General features: G+C 53.2%; 4 protein-coding genes across 5 annotated transcripts in view; 2 read left to right on the forward strand and 2 right to left on the reverse strand.

Annotated features, from left to right (window-relative positions):
• Nucleotides 1–188: 188 nt before the first annotated feature.
• Nucleotides 189–10176, forward strand: GFAP (glial fibrillary acidic protein). Of its 2 annotated transcripts, XM_012444041.3 has the most exons (10): nt 189–660; nt 1607–1667; nt 1872–1967; nt 2258–2419; nt 3884–4009; nt 4224–4444; nt 5010–5053; nt 5411–5530; nt 7680–7765; nt 8424–10176. In XM_012444041.3, the coding sequence occupies exons 1-10, from the start codon at nt 203–205 to the stop codon at nt 8463–8465; spliced, it is 1416 nt and encodes a 471-aa protein (XP_012299464.2). In that variant the 5' UTR covers nt 189–202; the 3' UTR covers nt 8466–10176. The 2 variants fall into 2 exon arrangements, with proteins under 2 accessions (XP_012299464.2, XP_012299465.2); XM_012444042.3 differs by lacking the exon at nt 5411–5530.
• A 243-nt stretch (nt 10177–10419) lies between these two features.
• FAM187A (family with sequence similarity 187 member A) lies at nt 10420–12375 on the reverse strand. Its single transcript, XM_021673708.2, has one exon. The coding sequence runs from the start codon at nt 11989–11991 to the stop codon at nt 10747–10749; it is 1245 nt and encodes a 414-aa protein (XP_021529383.2). The 5' UTR covers nt 11992–12375; the 3' UTR covers nt 10420–10746.
• On the reverse strand, nt 10420–15404 carry CCDC103 (coiled-coil domain containing 103). Its single transcript, XM_064369158.1, has 4 exons — nt 15329–15404; nt 14985–15136; nt 14446–14578; nt 10420–13446 (listed from the first exon to the last, which is right to left on the reverse strand). Exons 2-4 carry the CDS (start codon nt 15125–15127, stop codon nt 12994–12996), a joined length of 729 nt encoding a protein of 242 aa, XP_064225228.1. The 5' UTR covers nt 15128–15136; nt 15329–15404; the 3' UTR covers nt 10420–12993.
• Nucleotides 15405–16673: 1269 nt separating this feature from the next.
• The window catches only part of EFTUD2 (elongation factor Tu GTP binding domain containing 2), a 52291-nt gene continuing 48963 nt past the window's right edge, over nt 16674–20001 (forward strand). Inside the window, exon 1 of the mRNA XM_021673697.2 lies at nt 16674–16749. The gene's annotated coding sequence lies outside the window, so the exon portion shown is untranslated. The remainder of the gene's footprint in view (nt 16750–20001) is intronic.

Below are 20001 nucleotides of genomic sequence, written 5' to 3' on the forward strand. Positions count from 1 at the left end.
GAGTTGGCATGCCCAGGAAGCCCTGCCTCTGGGCACAGTGACCTCAATGGGGTGAGAGGAGCTCTCCCCATAGCTGGGCTGCGGCCCAACCCCACCCCCTCAGGCTATGCCGGGGGCGTTGCTAGGCACAGCGGGCATTGCCAGCCCAGCCCACTCCTTCATAAAGCCCTCACGTCCCTGGAGCGAGCAGAGCCAGGGCAGGATGGAGAGAAGACGCATCACCTCCTCTGCTCGCCGCTCCTACGTCTCCCAGGGGGAGATGATGGTGGGGGGCCTGGCTTCCCGTCGTCTGGGCCCTGGCACCCGCCTCTCCCTGGCTCGAATGCCCCCTCCACTCCCGACTCGAGTGGACTTCTCCCTGGCCGGGGCACTCAATGCTGGCTTCAAGGAGACCCGGGCCAGTGAGCGGGCAGAGATGATGGAGCTCAATGACCGCTTTGCCAGCTACATCGAGAAGGTTCGCTTCCTGGAACAGCAAAACAAGGCGCTGGCTGCTGAGCTGAACCAGCTGCGGGCCAAGGAGCCCACCAAGCTGGCCGACGTCTACCAGGCTGAGCTGCGAGAGCTGCGGCTGCGGCTCGATCAACTCACCGCCAACAGCGCCCGGCTGGAGGTCGAGAGGGACAATCTGGCACAGGACCTGGGCACTGTGAGGCAGAAGTGAGAAGGGGATGGGGAAAGAGGGCCTTGTGAGCAGAGGGGGCTGAACCCCCAAGAGGGAGTCCCCGAGAAGTCTCAGGCAGGGGCTGAGCCTCCCTGCTCCCTGGGTCTCCCTACCTCTTGATGGGGCATTATCCTTGCCCCCACAGCATGATGGGAGGGACCAGAAAGAGGCCCAGGGCCCTGGGGATCTGATTCCCAAACACCTTCTGCCAGGGAGCCAGGGTCCCCTCAGCACCTCCTCACTGGGGAAAGCAGTGCAGGAGCAGCCGGGCCCCCAGCAGCTGGGTCCTTGCGTTTTCACTCATGGCTGGGCCTTGTGACCGTGGGCAGCGAGCTCGCCTATTCTGAGCCTGGGTCTGTATAAAGGAGTTGGAAGTGGAGAAGGTTGGCGTCCATGAGGGATATTAGATTCTGGGGTAAAGGAAGTGGGGGAAAGGGCAGGCAGGCCTGGGCATAGAGCACAGGTGACAGCCTGCCACCAGCTTGTGACCCCCCGTTCAAGTCACTCTGACTTGCACAGCTATGAAGCAAAGCTCATAATAAAATTCATTTCAAAAGGTGGTTACCTGGGATCAAAGGAATCCCCAGGGGCATGGTGCTTCACTGAGCTGGCAGGGCATGCCTGTGTGCCTTCAAGGGCAGGAGGGGCGGTGTGTGTGTGTGTGTGTGTGTGTGTGTGTGTGTGTGTAGCAGTGAGTATATGTCAGTGGATGCGCCTCTGTGAGCAGTAACAGGTGCACCAACCCTGATAAGGCACCTTAGTAATGAGTTAAGGCAAAAGAGCGCATCTGCTCATCCTCCAGACGAGGCCTCTGTCTAAGGCCCCCCAACCCTTACTCCTCCTGCTGCTCTGCTGGTCCTGGGTGCGGGTGGTCTCTATGACAGCTGCCTCCAGAGTGTCCTCAGAAGAGCCTGGACCCAGGAATGTGTTCCCCCACTCCAGGCTCCAGGATGAAACCAACCTGAGGCTGGAAGCGGAGAACAACCTGGCTGCCTATAGACAGGTCAGGGAGGTGGAGGGAGGGGCAGGGGAGGGAGGAAAGGGGTTGATGGCAACTCACCCAAACACAGCGCCCAAGCTCAGCCCTCCAGAGCAATGTGCTGCTCCCCACTGCCCCAGAAGGAGGGGTAAGGCAAGGCTGAGGCATGGGGAGGAAGAGTCTGGGGCCCAAGTGGCCCTCTGCTCCTCACCCCTCCCGCCACTCCAGGAAGCAGATGAAGCCACCCTGGCCCGTCTGGATCTGGAGAGAAAGATTGAGTCGCTGGAGGAGGAGATCCGGTTCTTGAGGAAGATCCATGAGGAGGTGAGGCCAGGGCAGAGGGAGGAAAGCTCAACACAGAGATTGCAACTGAGAGAGGGAGAGGCAGAGACAGAGGCTGAGAGTGAGAGAGACACTCAGAGAGAGGAGAGAAACAGAGACTGGCAGGTAGAGACAGAACATGAGAGAGAGAAAGGCACTAAGGGAAACAGAAAGGACAAGAGAGCGTTCTAACCCCTGGCTGAGGGGCAGGCAGAAGAGGACACGATGCTGTGGGGAGCCCCAGCTGTGGCCTGTACCCTGAGCCCTGGTTCCCCTTCTCTCACCCCGGCCAGGAGGTTCGGGAACTCCAGGAGCAGCTGGCCCGACAGCAGGTCCACGTGGAGTTGGACGTGGCCAAGCCAGACCTTACCGCAGCCCTGAAAGAGATCCGCACGCAGTACGAGGCAATGGCGTCCAGCAACATGCATGAAGCCGAGGAGTGGTACCGCTCCAAGGTAGGCTGTGTGGGCCAGCCTGCCTCCTCCAGGCAGCTCTCCTTGATCCATATGAGAGAGTGGGAGAAGCAGGGTGGAGGAAGCTGGAAGAATATTCTCTCTGGGTGACTGACCTTCACCAGAAAAGTGAGATGGCTTGCCCAGGGTCACACAGGCACTATGGCTTCCAAAAGTACCCATTACTATTACCGCCACTATTGCTGTTATATTATTAGTAGCTGATATTGTTCCATGCCAAGTCCTGTGCTTTTCATGGATTACCTCACTATGAAGTATGTGCAGTTCTTTGACAGATGAGAAAACTGAAGTCCAGAGAGGTTAACTAATTTGCTCAAAGCCACACAGCTCCTAAGTAGTACAGTTGGATTTCCAACTCTAGCCCACCTCACTTGGGAGCCTGCATTCCATGCCTCTGCCAGTCTGTTTTGGGTGATTGAACCTCTACTGCATGCCAGGCACCTCCCAGGACACAGAGAGGTGTCTGAACTGGAAGTTGTGATGTTGACTTGCACCCTAACACAGAGGCTGTAGAGAACACCACAGCTCGGAGCTTCTATGCAATGTGGCATTTGGGCTAGGCAGGACAGGCAGGCTGTGGCCAGGAAGAGAAGAAAAGAGGACCATTCCTGGTGGTGGACAGAGCCTGGAGGCAGAAAAGCACAGAAGGCAAGGCCCCAAGATGCTGGCACAACCAGGGCACCTAGCTGAGGAGAGTGAGAAGCAGAGGCCACAGGCATCTGAGCAGGGTGAAGGTCCGATGGAGCTGGGAGGATCTCCCTGCAGGTCAGGGAGAAAGGGCTATTAGAGCCCAGGGTGAGGCCGGGCGCGGTGGCTCACGCCTGTAATCCTAACACTTTGGGAGCCCGTGGCAGGCAGATCACCTGAGGTCAGGAGTTCACGACCAGCCTGGCCAACATGGCGAAACCCCATCTCTACTAAAAATACAAATTTGGTCTGGCATGGTGACAGGCATGTGTAATCCCAGCTACTTGGGAGACTGAGGTAGGAGAATTGCTTGAACCTGGGAGGCAGAGGTTACAGTGAGCTGAGATAGCCCCACTGCACTCCAGCCTGGGCGACAAGAGAGACACTCCATTTAAAGAAAAAAAACCAAAAACCCAGGGCTCCGCTTGCTGGAACCCACTGTCCACTGTAGCAGATGACAGACATTCAGTCCCGCAGATGCAGCTGTCAGTGTGGAAGGTTCTGGATTCTGTGGCACTGTTCATGCGTTTGCTGACCAGGTGTTGTGCTAGGTGCTGAGGTCCGGCAGCCACTACCCTGCCCGCGTCCATGGGTCACAGTTGCTGGGAACAGTCCCAGCCAGGGCCAACGTCCTGGGGTTGACTGGGGTCCTGGTCACCTCCCTGATTTCCCAGAGCCCGTGCCTGCCCATGGGCCCACACAGCTCCGCTGTATGTGTCCGCCTGCCGCCCTCAGCCTGTGGCTCCTATCCCCATCTAGTTTGCAGACCTGACAGACGCTGCTGCCCGCAACGCGGAGCTGCTCCGCCAGGCCAAGCACGAGGCTAACGACTACCGGCGCCAGTTGCAGTCCTTGACCTGCGACCTGGAGTCTCTGCGCGGCACAGTGAGCGCGGCCAGGACAGGACGGGGGTGGGGGAGAGGGGACGGCCACCCCAGGAGATGCTAGGGTAGAAGGGCCAGGGACGCGGACCTGGGGCGAGGACGAGGCTCGAACGTCACCCCCGGGCTAGAGGCGGAGCCTGGGGCCGGGGGCGGGGCCTCGAAGCCTCACCGAGTCAAGTCGGGGTCCCGCGGGACCCGCCGGCTCCATCCCACAGAACGAGTCCCTGGAGAGGCAGATGCGCGAGCAGGAGGAGCGCCACACGCGGGAGGCGGCCAGTTACCAGGAGGCGCTGGCGCGGCTGGAGGAAGAGGGGCAGAGCCTCAAGGACGAGATGGCCCGCCACTTGCAGGAGTACCAGGACCTGCTCAACGTCAAGCTGGCCCTGGACATCGAGATCGCCACCTACAGGAAGCTGCTGGAGGGCGAGGAGAACCGGTGAGCCCCATCACAGCCCTGGGGAAGTCTCCTTGCCGCCTCTCCGTAGAGCCCACCTCGCCCCCTTCAGGGCCTGAGGCTTTTTCAGCCTTGTGTCCAGCTCCCTTCCCACCTCAATGCCCAGCTCAGCGCCTGCCTCACACACAGTAGCCAGTCACTAGATGTCTGATGAATGAATGGATGGATGGATTCAACCAGTATTAATTAGGCCTCGAGGCCAAGGTCACCCTCCAAACTAAAGGGCTCACTCCCCACCCTCCCAGCAAAGACTGGACTCCTCATCTCACCCGTCTCTTCTGCCTCCTTGGAACTTTCTTCACCACTCTCCCTCCCTCTTCCATATTCCTTCAGATGAACATGAAACCCTCACAGATAACACTCAAGCCCCTTGCAGACTTTTGGAGCTCCAGACAGCATGTTGGCTGCTGGGAAAAGCTAGGAGATAGAGTCAGACTTCCCTGGCAAGGAAAAGGGCGTTGAAGTTGTCATGATGGCCCTGGACCAGGACCCAGCCTAGGGTTGTCCCGGCCAGCCTGGGCATCCCTTTCCCTCTGCTTTCTTTCAGCATCACCATTCCTGTGCAGACCTTCTCCAACCTGCAGATCCGAGGTCAGTAGAGCAGGGTCTCATGGTAAGGGCACTGGAGTCCTGCCCCCTCCTCCAGGGCCTGTAGGTTACTTCAGCCTGGGATGGAGGACCAGGGCAAAGGGATCCAGGTTCTCCCTGGGGCCCTTCATGACCCACTGCAGCGCTCTTGCCAGAGCCTACCATCCCAGGGCACTTCCAGGCGGGGCTGGCAGCCGCCCCTGTCCTGCTGGGCCCTGGGTCCCTCTTCCCCTCCCTGCACCCCGTTCCACAGCCGAACTGGGTGAGATCTCAACGTCTGCCCTGTGTGCAGATCCCTGAGCAAGCACTGCCCTTCTGAGTGTTTTTTGTTTTTGTTTTTTTAACTGCTTGTCACTACAGGGGGCAAAAGCACCAAAGACGGGGAAAATCACAAGGTCACAAGACATCTCAAAAGCCTCACAATACGAGTTATACCAATACAGGCTCACCAGATTGTAAATGGAGCACCGCCAGCTCGCGGTTAGCTGCCTGCCTCTCAGACACAGCGCTTTGCCCAGCTTGACAGGGAGTGAGCCTCACCCATCCCATTCTCCCAGTCTTCCTGGGCTCCCTCCTCCCAGGCTTCCCCTAAAGGGCGGGGACTGCGTCATTTTCCCAGGAACCGCAGTGCCCAGCCCAGGATAATTGTAGATTAAAGCGGCAGAGCTGGTTAGTGGTAAAGGTAGTGGGTCCTTGGGTGCGTAGCTGAGCTACTCCGGGGCCTCTGAGCAAGGAGCAGCTTCTGTCTCACCTCTTCCCGTCACTGGGAGGGCCCCTTGGGTCTCGCTGAGCCTAGAGGCCAGGCTCTCTGCTTTATTCTTTCACCCCTGAGGCTCCATTGCTCAGCTCAGTGCTGGCTCAGTCCAGAGGATTCTGCCCTCAGGACCGCTGCTCTTGCAGTGAATAAAGTTTTATGTTCCCTGCTCTTAATGTTAAATATTAGTGAATATGACATGTTATATTTTTCTCTAGGGGGTGAAGCTAAATTACTTTTTACTTGCATATGGCCCTTAAATGATTCCTGGCTAAGGAACAAAATTCCTCTTCTGGGCTAGAATATTTAGGACCACTAGATATGCATGTCCTAGGGCTTAATTCAGCATCAGAAAGCTTAACCAGGCTGACTAGTAGAGGTAATACCGCCAAATCCTAGATAGTCGCAGGTCACTAGGGTACAGATAAGTGGCAGAGAGAAGTAGGAAAGGAGAAAGGGGATGGGAAAGGGACCTACATGGATTAAGCGCTAACATGTGCCCCCCATCGTCCTCATTTTACAGATGAGGAAACTGAGGCTGGGAGAGATCAATTAACTTGCCCAGAGTTGCATGGCTAAGTTGGGACTTCTTTAGCTCTGGTCTCTTGATTTCTTTCCTCCTTTCTCTCTTTCTTTCTCTCTTTTCCTTCTTTCTTTCTTTCGACGGAGTCTCGCTCTTGTTGCCCAGGCTGGCATGATCTCGGCTCACTGCAACCTCCGCCTGCCGGTTTCAGGCAATTCTCCTGCCTCAGCCTCCCAAGTAACTGGGATTACAGGCACTGCCACCATGCCTGGCTAATTTTTTGTATTTTTAGTAGAGATGGGATTTCACCAAGTTGGCCAGGCTGGTCTCAAAACACTCCTAACCTCAGGTAATCTACCTGCCTTGGTCTCCCAAAGTGCTGGGATTATAGGCGTGAGCCACTGCACCCAGCTGTCTTTTTTTTTTTTTTTTTTTGAGGCAGAGCATCCTTCTGTCACCTAGGTTGGAGTGCAGTGGTGCAATCTCAGCTCACTGCAACCTCCACCTCCCAGGTTCAAGTGATTCTCCTGTCTCAGCCTCCTGAGTAGCTGGGACTACAGGTGCCTGTCACCATGTCCGGCTAATTTTTGTATTTCTTTTTTTTTTTTTGAGACGGGTTTTCACTCTTGTTACCCAGGCTGGAGTGCAATGGCACGATCTCGGCTCACCACAACCTCCGCATCCTGGGTTCAAGCAATTCTCCTGCCTCAGCTTCCCAAGTAGCTGGGACTACAGGCACGCGCCACCACGCCCAGCTAATTTTTTTTTTGTATTTTTTTTTTAGTAGAGACGGGGTTTCACCATGTCGACCAGTATGGTCTCTATCTCTTGACCTCGTGATCCACCTGCCTCGGCCTCCCAAAGTGCTGGGATTATAGGCGTGAGCCACTGTGCCCGGCCATTTTTGTATTTTTAGTAGAGACAGCGTTTCACCATATTGGTCAGGCTGGTCTTGAACTCCTGACCTCAGGTGATCCACCTGCCTCGGCCTCCGAAAGTGCTGGGATTACAGGTGTGAGCGAGCCACCGTGCCCCACCTGGTCTCCTGATTTCAAAGCCTGCATGTCCTTCCTCGATGCCCTGCTGGGTTGTCAGAAAGCCAGGTGCCAGGCCAGGGCTTGCAAAGGGGCTGAAATGAAGCCAGACCAGAAGACAGAGTAGCCAGGACTTGGGCAGCAGCACCATTGGGATTTGGGGGCTCTCCAGCCCGTCTGGAAGAGCCTAGGCTCTCTCTGCCTGGTTGCATAGGTTCTCATATTATGATCTGGGGGTGCGATGGGGAAGCCAGGGGTGGGAGAGGATGACTCACACCCCGAGAGTCCATGGGAGGCCTCTTCTCCTCACACCTGCAGAAACCAGCCTGGACACCAAGTCTGTGTCAGAAGGCCACCTCAAGAGGAACATCGTGGTGAAGACTGTGGAGATGCGGGATGGAGAGGTAAGGAGGGATCTGGGCCATCAGGCGCTGCCTGGCCCCCAGGATTCTCAAGGCCAGGCTGTGGATGAGAGCCTGGGGCTGGCACAGTAACTCCCAGGAGCTCCCCAGTGAATTCTGGAGGACAGCGAGGAACCTGGATTTCCATTTCCCTAGCCCCTCCATAGGCTGTTCTAAGAGAAGCCTTGGTACCAAAGCCACTAAATGGGTTCCTAACTCAAACACTATCTTTTTCTCACCCTCACACTCAGGGGCCTGGCTTGCCAGGGACAGAAAGAGAGTTAAAGTTAGTAGCTTTCACTCCCAACTCTAGCAGAGACAGTCGGGGATGGGGAGGGCTTTCAATTTCCAGCTTAGTAAAAGGAAACTACCAGGGGATGGGAAGAGGGGATTTAGTGTATCCCCCACACCACTCCAGCTACAGCGGAAGCTCATCTTACTCCAGCAGCTTGCCCCGCACCAGGCACGACGCTAAATGCTTTCCCAGCGTTATCTCTCCACCCTCTCTGACCACTGTGCGAGGCAGTTGTGGTTACTGTCAAGAAAAGAAAGACCTGGGAAGCGTGGGGACTTGCCCAAGGTTACACAGCCTTGCATTGGTGGACCTGGGGTCTGTGTACACTTCTAATTGTCACACTGTGCATGTTCCCTGCCCCTGCAGGTCATTAAGGAGTCCAAGCAGGAGCACAAGGATGTGATGTGAGGTGGGACCCAGCTGGTGGCCTCTGCCCCATCACATGAGGGGCTCAAGCAGGAGCAGGATAGTTGCTCCTCCTGCTGCTGGCGCCTTTCCCCAGACCTGAGCTCCCGCCGCCCCAGCCACTCCCCTCCCTCCTTGTCTCTAGGCCAGCTAGCTGCCCTAGGCTCCGTCTGCATTAGACCTGCCAGACAGCACCCACCCAGCACCCAGCAACTCCAACTAACAAGGCACTCACCCTCAAGGGGCAGTCTGGAAGGGCATAGCCAGCAGCTTGGGTTAGAATGAGGAGGAAGGAGAGAAGGGGAGGAGGGCAGGGGGACCAAATACATAGCCCTCCACATCCCTGATCCCTGTTGTTATGGCAACTGTTGCCAGAGTTGGAGGTTCTCTCTGGGTATCTGGGAACTGTGCCTTTGAGTTTCCTCAGACTGCTGGAGGAAAACTGAGACTCAGACAGGAAAGGGAAGTCCCCACAGACAAGGTGGCCCTGGCCAGAGGCTTGTTTTGTTTTTTGTTGTTTTTGAGGCGGGGTCTCCCTATGCTGCCCAGGCTGACCTTGAACTCCTGGGCTCAAGCAATCTTCCCACCTCAGCCTCCTGTGTAGCTGGGATTACAGCCTCAAGCCACCATGCCCAGCTCAGAGGGTTATTCTTCTAGACTGACCCTGATCAGTCTAAGATGGGTGGGGACGTCCTGCCACCTGGGGCAGGCACCTGCCCAGATCCCAGAGGAACCTCCTGAACCATGACTCAAGTGTCTCAGTCCCCCTGAGCTGCCATCCAGGGACCCCATCTGTGGGCACACTGTGTGCAGGTGGGAGCTTGATTCTCAGCACTTGGGGGATCTGTAGTGTATGTGGAGAGGGATGGGGTGCTGGGAGGGATAGAGGGGGGCTGCCTGGCCCCCAGGTGTGGGTACAGAGAGGTCAAGCCCAGGAGGACTGCCCCGTGCAGACTGGAGGGGACGCTGGTAGAGATGGTGGAGGAGGCAATTAGGTGGGCGCTAGACATCCAAGTGGGGGTTGTGGGTGACCAGTTGCACTTGGCCTCTGAGTTGTGGGAATTAAGAAAGTGACTCATCCTCTTGAAGATGCTGAAACAGGAGAGAAAGGGGATGTATCCATGGGGGCAGGGCATGACTTTGTCCCAGTTCTAAAGGCCTCTTCCTTGCTGTGTCATCCCAGGCCGCCCCAGCCTCTGAGCCCCTGGGACTGCTGCTTCTTTACCCCAGTAAGCCACTGCCACACGCCTGACCGTCTCCACCCCAGAGTGACCGGCTGCTTTTCCCTAAGCCAATGGCCTCTTGTGGTCCCTTCTTACTCCCATGCAAAATGTATCCAGTATTTCAGATAGCGCCCTATTTTACAATTTGTAAAACTGAGGCACAAGCAAAGTGAAGATACTGGCTCATATTCCTGCAGCCTGGAGGCCAGGTGCTCAGGACTGACACGTCCCCACCCCAGTGCACCCACTCTGCTTTAACGGGGCAGACTGGTGGGCAGACTGGTGGGATCTGTGCCCAGAAATGGAACTGAGAGGGCCCACTTCAGGGTTCTCCTCTCCCCTCTAAGGCCGAAGAAGGGTCTTTCTCTCTCCCCAAGACTTGATGTCCTTTCCCTCTACTCCTTCCTGCCACCTGCTGCTGCTGCTAATCTTCAGGGCACTGCTGCTGCCTTTAGTCACTGAGGAAAAATAAAAACAAATGCTGCGCCCTTCCCCGGAGTGGACTCCGATCTGTTCATGAGGGGGCGGGACTGGGGCCGAGACTTAGCCTTCGACAAGTCCAACTCACTTCTTATTAGTGATCATGTCTGGAGCACACACCCTCACCAAACCCCACACCCAGCCAAAGAGGACTTACACTAGCTCCCTCCACTCTTTTCTTCCTTCCTCTCCCTGCTACCAGCAACTCAACCAGCACAATCCTCAGAAGCAAGAAAGTAAAACAGCTCAAAGACGATTCAGCACTGATCAGTGTTTACCACTGGACAAATATGAGTTCACTCCTTCTTTCTCTGACCTAAGTGTGAAGTCAGAAAACACGCACACCCTGGCTACTTCCATCCTGACCTCAGTCCCCAATCTCCCATCAGCCTCAGGCCCCTCCACTTCTCAGCTCAGGCCCCAGACCTGCCCATGAAAATGGGGAGCAGGCTGTAACTAACAGATTTGTCCACATGTCCCTATTACAAGTCCCAGCCTGGGGTACCCACCAGAGACATCTGGTATCATTTAACAAACTCATTCAAGGACAACGGGTCTTCAGAACTGGGGAAAGAGAAATCCTAGGGGGAGAAGTTGGGACAACAGCTAAATAAGTAACAGCAGCAATGACAGAGGTGAACGGTGACAAAGACTGCTGTGATGAGCAAGTAGCCTATCAGGGTGAGTTCCACGGCCGAGCGAGTCTCGGGATCCGAGAACGAGGCTGGGTAGCGCCCACGAGATGTCACGCCCAGCCGGAAGCCAGCAACCCGCACACCCTGCCTCCAGCAATAGTAGATGCCCCGGTCACCCAGCTGGGTGAAGCGGATGTGGAGCTGGTTGCCGTGGTCAATGAACACCCTCATGGACCTGTTGACGCCCTTCAGGTACTGTGTGCGGTAGAGGTGCTGGCGGTCTTTGTCCCAGGCCACCGCATGCTCTGGCCGGGCCCCGGGACAGGAGATGATGAGCCCGTGGCCCAGTCTCTGCTGGTGGAACTGAATGGGCACCTGGGGCACCCAGGGCCGGCTGCCCACCTTGGACACATAGTTAACGATGGCCAGGACGCCCCCCGAGATGGTCTTCGTCTTCTCACAGGGGACTATGCAGCTCCGAACCAGCAGCTCAGGCGTGTGGTCCCTGGCCTTGGTCTGCAGCTTCCTCGGCACAGCCCTTGAGCCACAGGACACCACGTCGGGCACCGCCTTGAGGTAGCGTGGGGAGAGGTCTGGGCTCTGCAGGTAGCAGAGGCCGATGCGCCACTGCTCCCCACGCACTCTGCAGCGGTCACAGGGGGTCCACTCCCAGAAGGTGGTGAAGACATGGAGGCGCCCATAGTACTTGTCTGCGAAGGGCTCCTGGCCCTCGTCCTGGAAGGTGGCCACCATTCCCTCGCTGCTCTGGATGTCCACATCGTAGGCGTAAAAGTAGTCCCCCTTGCGGGTGCCACAGAAGTACAGGCCTGAGTCCTCAGGCTGGGCCCTGAAAACCAATAGACTGAACATGCGGATGCTGAAGCGGGTCAGCATGTCGCTGCCCACATGCACCTGGGCCGCCTCCGTCAGCACCCGCCCATCGAAGTCCGTCAGCACTTTGGTGTGGCTGCTACCTAGGTGCTTTTGATAGAACCAGACTACAGCCAGCACCTCCTCAGGCTTGCAGTGGCAGGGAAGCTCAAAGCTCATATCGGCCAGGTAGGCTGCATTTTCAAACATCAGGAAAGCGGGGCAGGGGGTCTTCTGAAAAATGTTTTCCTTCTCCACAATTTCAAAGGCCTGGAGACTCCCCCATGCCCACAGGAGCACAGTGGTGAGGGCCAGGTGCATGCCTGAAGGAGGGAGGGGTCAGAGGTGCAGGGCAAAACCAATGCATTAAAGGCTCATGGGGCTCCTAGAAAGCACTGCTGAGCCGAGGCCTCTGGATGAGGAAAGGATTATGCAGCCAGGAAAAGAAGCAACAATCTGCAGAGGAAGCAGCCAAGTACAAGGCAATTTATGCCCAGTGGATATATAATATGCCCTTCTAACATTCCAGATCGGAATGGGGGGGGCATTCTAGAACTTGGCCTTCACTCCGCTTTCTAGAACACTGGCACTCACCCAAGAATGGGTCAAAGGAAACCGGAATGAGAAAGGCAGGCCTAAGTGCACGGCAGGGAAATCTCTGCCTCTGTGCTCCAGGCCCTGCCCTGTGGGCCTGGTGGAAAAGTCTTCCCTTTCATCAAACTGGAGGATGAAGGAAACCCACCCTCCTGCATATCTGGCCATCGGAGAGGCTGACTGGACCTGAGCTGATGGCTTAGGGCCTTCCCAGGCTCAACCTGCACAAGAACTGAGCCTTTAGGGGAAAATTCAACACCTCAAATGAGGTAGCATTTGATCATTTGTTGATTAAATGTTCATTTATTGGTTTGGGGCTATAAACATTCTTGTTAAGAGCTGTGGTGATCAGTGTTTGTTTACCATAAAGATTTTGCTTTTTTCTTTTTCTGAGTGGAGGCTGTAACAGGTACAGCCAGCATTTGGTTGGGTACACATTCATCTCTCAGGGCCAGTAGGCTAGGGGCTTGGCAGACTCTATGGATGGGAAACAAAATTGCTTTCAACTTCCTGAACTCTTGATTGTCCCATGGATACACACAGTTCAAAATATCGAGACAGTGAGGGGCTAGAGAAGTGGGAAACTTGATTCCTGTTTTTGCTCTGAAAATTCCAAGTTGAGACAGGAACTAAGTGTGGGTTTCTTATTACGGTCCTGCAGAACCCCGAGACAACAACCAAAAAACTGCCTCCCGTGACCACCGGGACCTCTGAGGGTACCTGGTCACATCAGTCAACCTGGTACAGCCCCAGCAGTTCCTGCAGGAGCCTCTCCTCCTCCTGGAGCCTACCAGACTGCTCCTCCAGACCCTGCTCCTCCCAGCTGAGCCCCTCCTTCATGGGTCTGGGGGTGCCCATGGTTTGCAGCTTCTGAAACAAGCCCTTGCATCTCTCTCTCTCCACGTGGCTCAGCAGGCTCAGGTTCAGGGTGAAGCGCCCGGTGGTTGCCAGGCTGCGTAGGATCCCCAGCACTGCTGCCCGGTCAGCTGGCCCCACATGATCAGCCAGTGCCACCAGCAGCTCCCCGAGAAGCCCAAACCCCACATCTGTCTGGAAGAGGCAGCCCAGCTTTGGACCCCCGAGCTGCAGCAGAGCCTGGTAGCGCTCTGGCCCACTCCGCAAGTGTCGTCGCCAATCACGGTAGAAGTCAGCAGAGGTCTCGGGCTGGAGGGGGGTTTTCTCCTGCATCACAAGGGAAGGAAAGGGAGTCAGGAGCTCTTCCAGCTGCTCTGCAACAGTGAGACTGAGGGGAGCCTGTAGGTCTCCATCTTAGTTCAGTTTCTCTCTCTGCACTGGGAAGATTTTGGTCCTTGGGGGACTCATTTTCAGCTGAGGGAACTGGGGATGAGACGGGGTTCGGGGGGGCAAGGAATCCACGTCCTGAGTTGAGATTCTCATTTATACTGGAATTTCCTACTCATGAATGGAGACATAGCTCTAGCCTTCAAGAGTAAGTCAGGGTTTACTGTAAGCCATATGGATGGGTTGATTGGTAATCTCAGGAAGAGAGAAAGCAACTCAAGTGTGAAGGATCTGAATGTCGGGATCTCTCTCTCAACACTGCACAGGATCATTACACTAGACACCATGCAACTCAGAGGCAGAGCAACCCAAATGTGATCTGAGAGTGAAAGTCAAAGAACTAAGGGAAGGTCCCCTTCCTTAGCCCACCTTTCTGACTCATTCTGTTCAGTTCAACTCAGCTTCACTATCTGCTGTTTGTTTTTCTTTCAGGGATTGGAGGCAGAAACCTGTCTCTGTTGGTTTAACATGATAAATAAAGAAGAGGTATGTGTGGTTAAAAAACAAACAAACAAACAAAAAACAGGGGCTGGACGCGGTGGCTCATGCCTGTAATCCCAGCACTTTGGGAGGCCGAGGCAGGTGAATCACGAGGTAAAGAGATCGAGACCATCCTGGCCAACATGGTAAAACCCCACCTCTACTAAAAATACAAAAATTAGCTGGGCGTGGTAGTGCACCCCTGTAGTCCCAGCTACTCAGGAGGCTGAGGCAGGAGAATCGCTTGAACCCGGGAGGTGGAGGTTGCAGTGAGCCACAATCGCACCACTGCACTCCAGCCTGGAGACGGCGAGACTCCGTCTCAAAAAAATAAACAAACAGGATTGAAGCTTTAGGGCAGAGAATCCTGCTGGAGTAAAGAGGCAGGGCCTCACCTACCAGGGAGATTTCAGTGGCCACATCCTGGAAAGTCCTTCCCTGAATAGTGTGACAGTTCCAGGGCACAGTTCTCCTTCCTCCCATCTTATCCTTCTGCTCCAGTGGCTTCAGATGTGATGCAAGGACAATACCCCTGGGGGCAAAGGACAGAAATTAGGTAATGGACTTAATGATGTGTCTGTGGGCATAAGGCAGCTAGACTTTGCATGGTATAGGATGAACTTGTTGACAGACCAGTATGACCATAATGATAATAACAGTAACAACAGCAGTGATAGCTGACTGCTCTCAGGCACTTCACACGTGTCAGACACTTGCTCAGTCTTATGTGCAAGAACTCATTTAACTATAATAACACTTACTGTTTTACAGATAAATAATTGAGGTTCAGAGAGGTTAAGGAAATTACATAAGATCAAACAGTAGAGGGTGGGGCCAGGACTGAAGTAGGACTGATCAAACAGAATGGTTTGATTTCAGAGTTAACTACTACAGTCCACTATAACGGGAGGGCCTGAGAAAAATGGCGGGGAGCCAACCTGAACTCCTTATAGGAAGCCACCCTCTGTTCCACTGCCCGTAACTTGGCAGCATTCTCCCGTTTGTACTTCTCATCGGCAGTGAGTGCAGCCTGCAGCTCTTTCTCCAGAGCCTTGAAGTTGATGGTGTCATTCCTTTCCATGGCCTGTGCCTGGGAAGGCAAAGGGAATGCACGTCAGTGGAGGGTCAATATCAGGGGAAAGAGGGTGTCTCTGGATTATTCACCAGAACACAAAATGACCTCAAAGCACTCTGGACATCATGTCAGTCATATTGGGAGGTGCTACAAAACTCTGGTTTTCTACTTTACAAAGACAAGCTGAATTTCACAGTGAGGACTTACACAAGACTTGCCCCTTAAAACAGAATAGAGTCCTGACTTTGAATTTGGAGCTCTGTCTTGATTTTGCTCTCTGCCTCTAAAAATACTTTTAATTTTGGTGCTTCAGCCGAGGAGGCATTTGGATCTCAGGATTCAGTTCGTCACTCTTCCACATAGGCTTGTTCTGCAGCAAGTCGTTTAGACAGGGGACCTCACACAAAAGCAGAACTCTTGTTAGTTACTCTGGAGCTGAAGATAACGTTTCATTCTCATTAAATCTCTTTAATGGGGAAGGAGACTTTCACCCAAACCAAATGCAATAACTGAGCAGGAAATCAAGTAGAAGGGGCAGAGGAAGGAGCTCAGTGACCCAATCCCCAAATCCCTCTGTCCAGCCCAGGGTCGCTGTGTTGCCTAGGATAAAGTGCAGTGGCACGATCTCGGCTCACTGCAACCTCTGCCTCCCGGGTTCAAGCAATTTTCGTGCTTCAGCCTCCCGACTAGCTGGGACTACAGGCATGCGCCACCACGCCCAGCCAATTTTTGTATTTTTAGTAGAGACGGGGTTTCACCATGTTGCCCAGGCTGGTCTCGAACTCCTGACCTCAAGTGATCTGCGCGCTTTGGCCTCCCAAAGTGCTGGAATTACAGGCGTGAGCCACCGCGCCCGGCCTGCAGAGAGATTCTCTAAGTGGCTTCTAGTCAGGGCTCTGGCATTTACTTGTGGGACCTCTCTGAACTGCAGATTCCTGGTGAGTTGAGCTAGATTTTGTGGCAGAGTCATCACGAACAGCCCTAGCGCAAGGAAGCAGGAAGTCCTCAACTAATCCCATACCCACCCTACCCCAAAGTGGGGAATCTGAACGCCAAGAAGGGGCTGGGCTGGTCAGTAACCGAACTCAGGTGTCCAGTTCTCAGCCCTCCCCAGACATTTAATAAGTAAAACTAACCCTTGCGCCCCCTTACTCAGCCTCCCGGACCTTCACCCCAACAACCCCGGCCTTGGTCCCCTTGCTTTCTTTGGGGATCCTCTGATAAGCCAGAACAGGAGGGCAGCCCAGCACAGACCACGCCTCGCAGCTGTGGTTGCCCAGCAACTGCTCTAACAGCCTAACCACGTGATCTGCCTGAAGGCCCCCCTTTCCGGGTGGTCCCGAGGCGCCTGATCAAATTCGTGTGTCCTCAGGTCTCACCCTCTTTAGAGCAGCCCACGTCTTAGGCTACTCGTCTTGGGGACCCGCTGCTCCGCCGTGCCGGTTCCTGTCTGCGCGGCGGGCATACCTCGAAACTGGTCCTCAGGCAGAGGGTTGTCCTCCCGGGCAGAAAGGCGACCGCGGCGTCTCCGGGGTCCTTCCTGGCGGCGGGCGCAGACGTTTCCTTGGCGTGGGACGGAAGCGCGTCTTCGGCGGCGGCTTAGGAACTCTTAGCTGAGCAGGCGGGAGGTAAGTTGAAGCAGGTCTGCGGCACGGAAGGGTTGCTCCGGGTGGGATAGGAAATTAAAGAGCGTCAGATCTGGAAGAGGCCTTATATGCTCTCTGCCCCTTTCGCTTTACGGATGGGTAAATTGAGGTCTGGAGCGGGAAAAAGAATGGAAGACCCTCTCCTCCGCGTGCCTCCCCTAGGCTTCCGAAGCGGGCACAGCCCCACACACCTCAATTCCGGGGCTGCCTCTATAGCCTCCGTCCGTAAAATCGCATCCCTAGGAAGGAGCGGTGCTCTAACTGTCCAGTCCCCTCGCTCACTCCTCCTTCCATTTGTGCCGCCTTCAGCCCTTCTATGCCAGATTGCCTCCTACGTTCCCTTTGAGCGCCTGTATCGTAGCGGGAAGCCGCAGTGAGGTTTGTTTCCATGAGTCGCTAGTTTTGTGTAACTGGGCAAATCAGCTGCATTTTTTGTACTTTGTTAGAATCATTCATTCGTTCAACAAATGCTTATTGAGGGCTTGTTCTATGCTAGGCACTGTTCTAAGTGAGCAAAACAAAGTTCTTACTTAAATTGTAGTTGGGAAAACGAACAGTAAACAAATAACTAGATATGTGTCAGCTAGTGATAAATGTATAACTTATGAATATAATAAAACAGTGAAAGTGGAGGGTTGAAGAGTATGTATGAGGGACTTAGAGTGACAGAGAAGGTAACATGTTATTGGAGACTTGATTGAAATAAAGGAACAAGGTGGAAATATCAAAGGGAAGAGTGTTTTGGACAAAGAGAATGGCCAGTGCAACGGCCCTGAGGCAGAAATGAGCTTGGCTTGTTCCATGAACAGCTTTCTACAAAAATGTCTTCAATCGGTCAGGCACGGTGGCTCACGCCTGTAATCCCAGCACTTTGGGAGGCCGATGCAGGCAGATAACCTGAGGTTAGGAGTTCGAGACCAGCCTGACCAAAACGGTGAAACCCCCTCTCTACTAAAAATACAAAAAAAATTAGTCTGGTGTAGTGAGTGGTACACGCCTGTAGTCGCAGCTACTCTGGAAGCTGAGGCAGGAGAATCGCTTGAACCCAGAAGGCAGAGGTTGCAATAAACCGAGATCGTGCCGTTGTACTCCAGCCTGGGCAACGAGTGGGAAACTCTGTCTCAATCAATCAATCAATAAATAATTTCTTCAGTCACTTGATTGGGGTCTTGGGAGAATGAGATAAGCATAAATATGCAACAATAGCTTTTTGGAAGTAAAAAGAATCACTATACAGGTGCAAGTTTCCATAATAATTTACATTTAATTACTGGTCCTTGGAGCTTTAATTCTCTATCACATTGAGCACCCAGCAGGTGGCATCGAGGGAGATGGAGGTATCAGTCTAATGCAAGAAATATCAGCATCTTAAATTTTTTTTTTTTTTTTTTTTTTAATTTAAATGTGGGATCTCTCCATGTTGGCCAGGCTGGTCTCAAACTCCTGACTTCAGGTGATCTGCCCACCTCAGCCTCCCAAAGTGCTGGGATTACAGTCGTGAGCCACCGAGCCCGGCCCAGCATCTTAAAATTAAACATCCCATTCAGTTAACATTTATCCAGTTCCTACTTACACAAGGTGCCGTCTTGGCCATGTCTGTGTTAACATTGGTACTTTTTGCTCAACTATTTAAAAATGTAAAATGCAGCCAGGTGCGGTGGCTCACGCCTGTAATCCAAGCACTTTGAGAGGCCAAGGCAGATGGATCACCTGAGGTCAGGAGTTTGAGACCAGCCTGGCCAACATAGTGAAACCCCATCTCTACTAAAAACAAAAATTAGCCAGGTGTGGTGGCACACACTTGTAATCCCAACTACTTGGGAGGCTGAGGCAGGAGAATTGCTTGAACCTGGGAAGTGGAGGTTGCAGTGAGCTGAGATCGTGCCACTGCACTCCAGCCTGGGCAACAGAGTGGGACTCTGTCTCAAAAAAATAAAAATGTAAAATGCATTCTTAGCTGCAAAAACAGGTGGAGGGGCCAGATTTGACCACAGGTCAGAGTTTGCCAACTCTTGCACTAAAGTATTAGGAAGTGAAAAGGCATTGTGTCAGCAGCTTACTGTCAAATAATTTGGGAAAAAGAAAGTTATTTGTACTGTTTTTGCCACCTTTTGGTATTATTTTAAAATTAAATTTAGTATCAGAAGTGAAGGGAAGAAGTGGGTACATGGAACACAGGGTTCTCATGTTCAAGATTGGCAAAAAATGATGCTAGCTAACGTTTGTTGAGCCTGGGACTCTGCCATATTCTTTACACAGTGTGATTTATTTAATTCTCAACCATTTATGCAGTGAGGATTGTTCATTCTATTTTCCAGTTGAGGGATCATGTTCGGAGAGATGCAGTAACTTATCTGAAGTCACATAGTTGTTAGTGACAAAGTTAGAATTTGAATCTAAGTCTTCTGACTCCAGATCCCTAAGCTCTAGTCTGTTATTTATTGCTTGTAAACTATAGTTGGTGATGGTAATTAGTACAGTTAACTACTATTTAAGACAAAATTAAATACTGATAAAAGTGGAAAAGGCTCTAGTAGGATAGGGGAATGAGAAATTGAAGAACTAGGAAAGCTTGAAGGAGGTGGCATTTGAACTGTTTCTTTGAATAGAATTTCAATACTTCAGGTTGAGAAAACCCACAAAACACTTCTTCATTACAAAGGGAAAATGAGTAACTTTACAATGTGGCACTTGGCAAACTTTACCTTAATGAAGTGATCAAAGTTACCATTACCACTAATGGGGCAAATTGAAATCATGTATCACCTGATAGGAAATGCACTGAGATGAACACAGCATCACTTGTATTATATTCCTATCCAAAACACGTAACCTGAACATCATCATAAGGTAACATCAGACAACCCCAAATCAAGGGACATCCTTAAGGATGTCAAGTCATGACAGTCCTTGAAGGAAAGACTGAAGAACTGTTGGAGATTGAAAGAGACTAAAGACATGGGCAGGGTGCGGTGGCTCATGCCTGTAATCCCAGCACTTTGGGAGGCCAAGGCAAGTGGATCACCTGAGGTTAGGAGTTCGAGACCAGACTGGCTAACATGGTAAAACCCTATTTCTACTAATAATACAAAAATTAGCTGGATGTGGTGGTGCATGCCTGTAATCCTAGCTAATCCAGAGGCTGAGGCTGGAGAATCACTTGAACTGGGAGGCAGAGGTTGCAGTGAGCCGAGATCACGCCATTGCGCTCCAGCCTGGGCAACAAGAACAAAA

This window comes from Aotus nancymaae, unplaced genomic scaffold (genome assembly GCF_030222135.1).
Source record: "Aotus nancymaae isolate 86718 unplaced genomic scaffold, 86718_ANA_hifiasm-v0.15.2.pri h1tg000089l, whole genome shotgun sequence".
Taxonomy (NCBI): Eukaryota; Metazoa; Chordata; class Mammalia; order Primates; family Aotidae; genus Aotus; species Aotus nancymaae.

Coding starts and splice junctions, on each gene's coding strand:
- GFAP (XM_012444041.3), top strand. CDS start 203: ATGGAGAGAAGACGCATCACCTCCTCTGCTCGCCGCTCCTACGTCTCC. Junction 661..1,606: donor CTGGGCACTGTGAGGCAGAA/GTGAGAAGGGGA, acceptor CCCCCACTCCAG/GCTCCAGGATGAAACCAACC. Junction 7,766..8,423: donor TGGAGATGCGGGATGGAGAG/GTAAGGAGGGAT, acceptor CTGCCCCTGCAG/GTCATTAAGGAGTCCAAGCA.
- FAM187A (XM_021673708.2), bottom strand. CDS start 11,991: ATGCACCTGGCCCTCACCACTGTGCTCCTGTGGGCATGGGGGAGTCTC.
- CCDC103 (XM_064369158.1), bottom strand. CDS start 15,127: ATGGAAAGGAATGACACCATCAACTTCAAGGCTCTGGAGAAAGAGCTG. Junction 14,579..14,984: donor GCTTCCTATAAGGAGTTCAG/GTTGGCTCCCCG, acceptor CTTTGCCCCCAG/GGGTATTGTCCTTGCATCAC. Junction 13,447..14,445: donor TGGCCACTGAAATCTCCCTG/GTAGGTGAGGCC, acceptor CTTGTGATGCAG/GAGAAAACCCCCCTCCAGCC.